Genomic DNA, 2,500 nt, shown 5'->3' on the forward strand with positions numbered 1-2,500 from the left:
TTGTTAAAGCTGCAGCTTCCTGTCTTTGTGTTTTATTATATCGACATTCAGATCCTGTTTCAGTCTGGCAGCAGCGTCCCTCTCCCCCTTTGTTCTGTTTTGTGTTCTTGAAGGAGGAAGTCCCGGCTGAAAGTGGATCCTCTTTGTTGCAGGTTTTATTCCTCGTTCTGAAAGCTCGAGCACACAAAGAGCTGGCGACAGGAAGTAAAGCTGAGGGTGGAGCAGGGAGGGGCAGCGGAGGAATTTGTGAATGTTTGATATGAGCTGATATGAACATAAAGAGACGGACGGGCACGGCTGAGTCAACACAGGAATATCTCACAGTGTTTAATGTTCACTCAAGTTTATTTCTGTCAACACAAGTCGACGCTCGTTTGTCTCTGAGTTGTGAATGGAGCTTATATAATGATTTTCTAGTCGAGTGTCACACCTTCAAATTCACACACTGCTGACGAAGCAGAGGGAGCAACTCAGGGTTAAGAGTCTCACCCGAGGACACATCGGACATGTGGCTGCAGGAGCTGGGGATCGAACCCTCGACCTTCCTGTTGAGACGACTGACTCTACCACTGAGCCACAGCTGATGTAAATGTAGTAAACTGTTTGTGATTCAGTTCTACTCGAGCCTAAAGTTTGATTTATTCATGAAGAAATAAAGAGGATGAATTCATGTGTAATAATATTTTAAAAAGAGGGAAATGTTGTAATCACGGGGCGCCGTTGGTCTGGTGGTTGGTCCACACGCCCCCCATGTACGGAGGCTGTAGACTCTTTAGTGCTTGCTGATGAGTGAGAGGAAGAGGCGGGGCTTCATAATGACTGACAGAGCGTTAGGCGTTACCTTTGATCTCTCACCTGTGAGTCACAGCTGACTGATCACCTGTCACATTTCATGTTTATCAGTGTTTGAACAACAGCAGGGCTTGGTTATGACTTTTACTTTAAACATCGCTTTCACCTGAGTGACATCATCACGTCACACCTGAACCTTTCTACATACCTCAGACTTCTGCAGCCAGCCTCTAGTGGACACTTGAGGAACTGCAGGATTTTACACTTCAGCGTCTGCTTCATTTATTCAAAAGTTTCTGCTTTGAAAATACTTTTTAATATCACATTAAAGAGATTATCAGGTCACAGGCAGATAGGAGAGGAGAGGAGACAAGGGGAGAGGAGAGGAGACAAGGGGAGAGGAGAGGAGAGACAGAGGAGAGGAGACAAGGGGAGAGGAGAGGAGAGGAGAGACGAGACGAGAGGAGAGGAGACAAGGGGAGAGGAGAGGAGACAAGGGGAGAGGAGAGGAGAGACAGAGGAGAGGAGAGACGAGAGGAGAGGAGACAAGGGGAGAGGAGAGGAGAGGAAAGAGGAGAGGAGAGACAGAGGAGAGGAGACAAGGGGAGAGGAGAGACAGAGGAAAGACAGAGGAGAGGAGACAAGGGGAGAGGAGAGACAGAGGAAAGACAGACGAGAGGAGACAAGGGGAGAGGAGAGACAGAGGAGAGGAGACAAGAGGAGAGGAGAGACAGAAGAGAGGAGACAAGGGGAGAGGAGAGACAGAGGAGAGGAGAGGAGACAAGGGGAGAGGAGAGACAGAAGAGAGGAGACAAGGGGAGAGGAGAGACAGAGGAAAGACAGAGGAGAGGAGACAAGGGGAGAGGAGAGACAGAGGAGAGGAGACAAGGGGAGAGGAGTAAAAAAAATAAAACATTTCCAAAAGTTCAACAAACCTCTCAATGTCAACAATTTAATTTACTTAAATCAAAAATGAATAATCAGCTCCCCTCCCACAGAGCACAGAGCTTCCTCCACAGCTTATACACTATTAAAGTCTTCCATAGTGTCCATCATGTGAAAAAAAACTAATTCCACCCTCAGTCTGGCCTTCAAAAGTCCCTCCAGAACCAGCACCGGTTCCACACAGCCAGTACCCTGAGCTCGGTTCTTACCTGTCAGCCAAATGGCCGACTTGGCAAAGCCGGATAAAAAGTTTATCAATGTATGAAGTCTTTTTCTTTACAGAATACTTTGGCCCAAAAACAAACAAAACAAAAGAGAAATCCTCCCAACAACCTTTTTAAAAGAACAAAGTGTGACGCCTCAGACACTTATTATCTGGGATGTGTGAATTACAAACTGTCTGTGTGAGAACATGAACCTCGTGATGTACCTGCTCATTCGGGACGTCGCTGCCACCTGGTGGTCAGAAGCTGCAGGTGCAGTCAGTTAAAGAGTCTGATTCAGTGTTTTATTAAAAAAGATAAGGCAGAATTAAACAGTCATAAAATTAATTGCACAATTACTCCTGGAACCAGGACTTCCTGAGAACTGCAGGGTGTGTGTGTGTGTGTGTGTGTGTGTGTGTGTGTGTGTGTGTGTGTATTGGGGGGGTCAGGCGTCAGGGGTCTCCAGGCTCTTCAGCCACAGCTCCAGGGCGTACTTGGTCCCGGTACTGACCCGCTCCAGGTCTGGTCCGCTGGCTGGCGCCCGGCTGACAAACACG

The 2,500-nt window shown here is 47.6% G+C and overlaps 1 protein-coding gene across 3 annotated transcripts in view; it reads right to left on the minus strand.

Moving 5' to 3' along the window:
• Positions 1 to 1,730: 1,730 nt before the first annotated feature.
• nudt17 (nudix (nucleoside diphosphate linked moiety X)-type motif 17) overlaps positions 1,731 to 2,500 on the minus strand; it is an 8,592-nt gene continuing 7,822 nt past the window's right edge. For all 3 annotated transcript variants that reach the window (XM_061033903.1, XM_061033901.1, XM_061033902.1), the window contains one exon: positions 1,731 to 2,500. This exon is cut by the window's right edge and continues 54 nt beyond it. In XM_061033903.1, the coding sequence (XP_060889886.1) occupies positions 2,389 to 2,500 (112 nt within the window). In that variant the 3' untranslated portion in view covers positions 1,731 to 2,388.

This window comes from Labrus mixtus, unplaced genomic scaffold (assembly GCF_963584025.1).
Source record: "Labrus mixtus unplaced genomic scaffold, fLabMix1.1 SCAFFOLD_57, whole genome shotgun sequence".
Taxonomy (NCBI): Eukaryota; Metazoa; Chordata; class Actinopteri; order Labriformes; family Labridae; genus Labrus; species Labrus mixtus.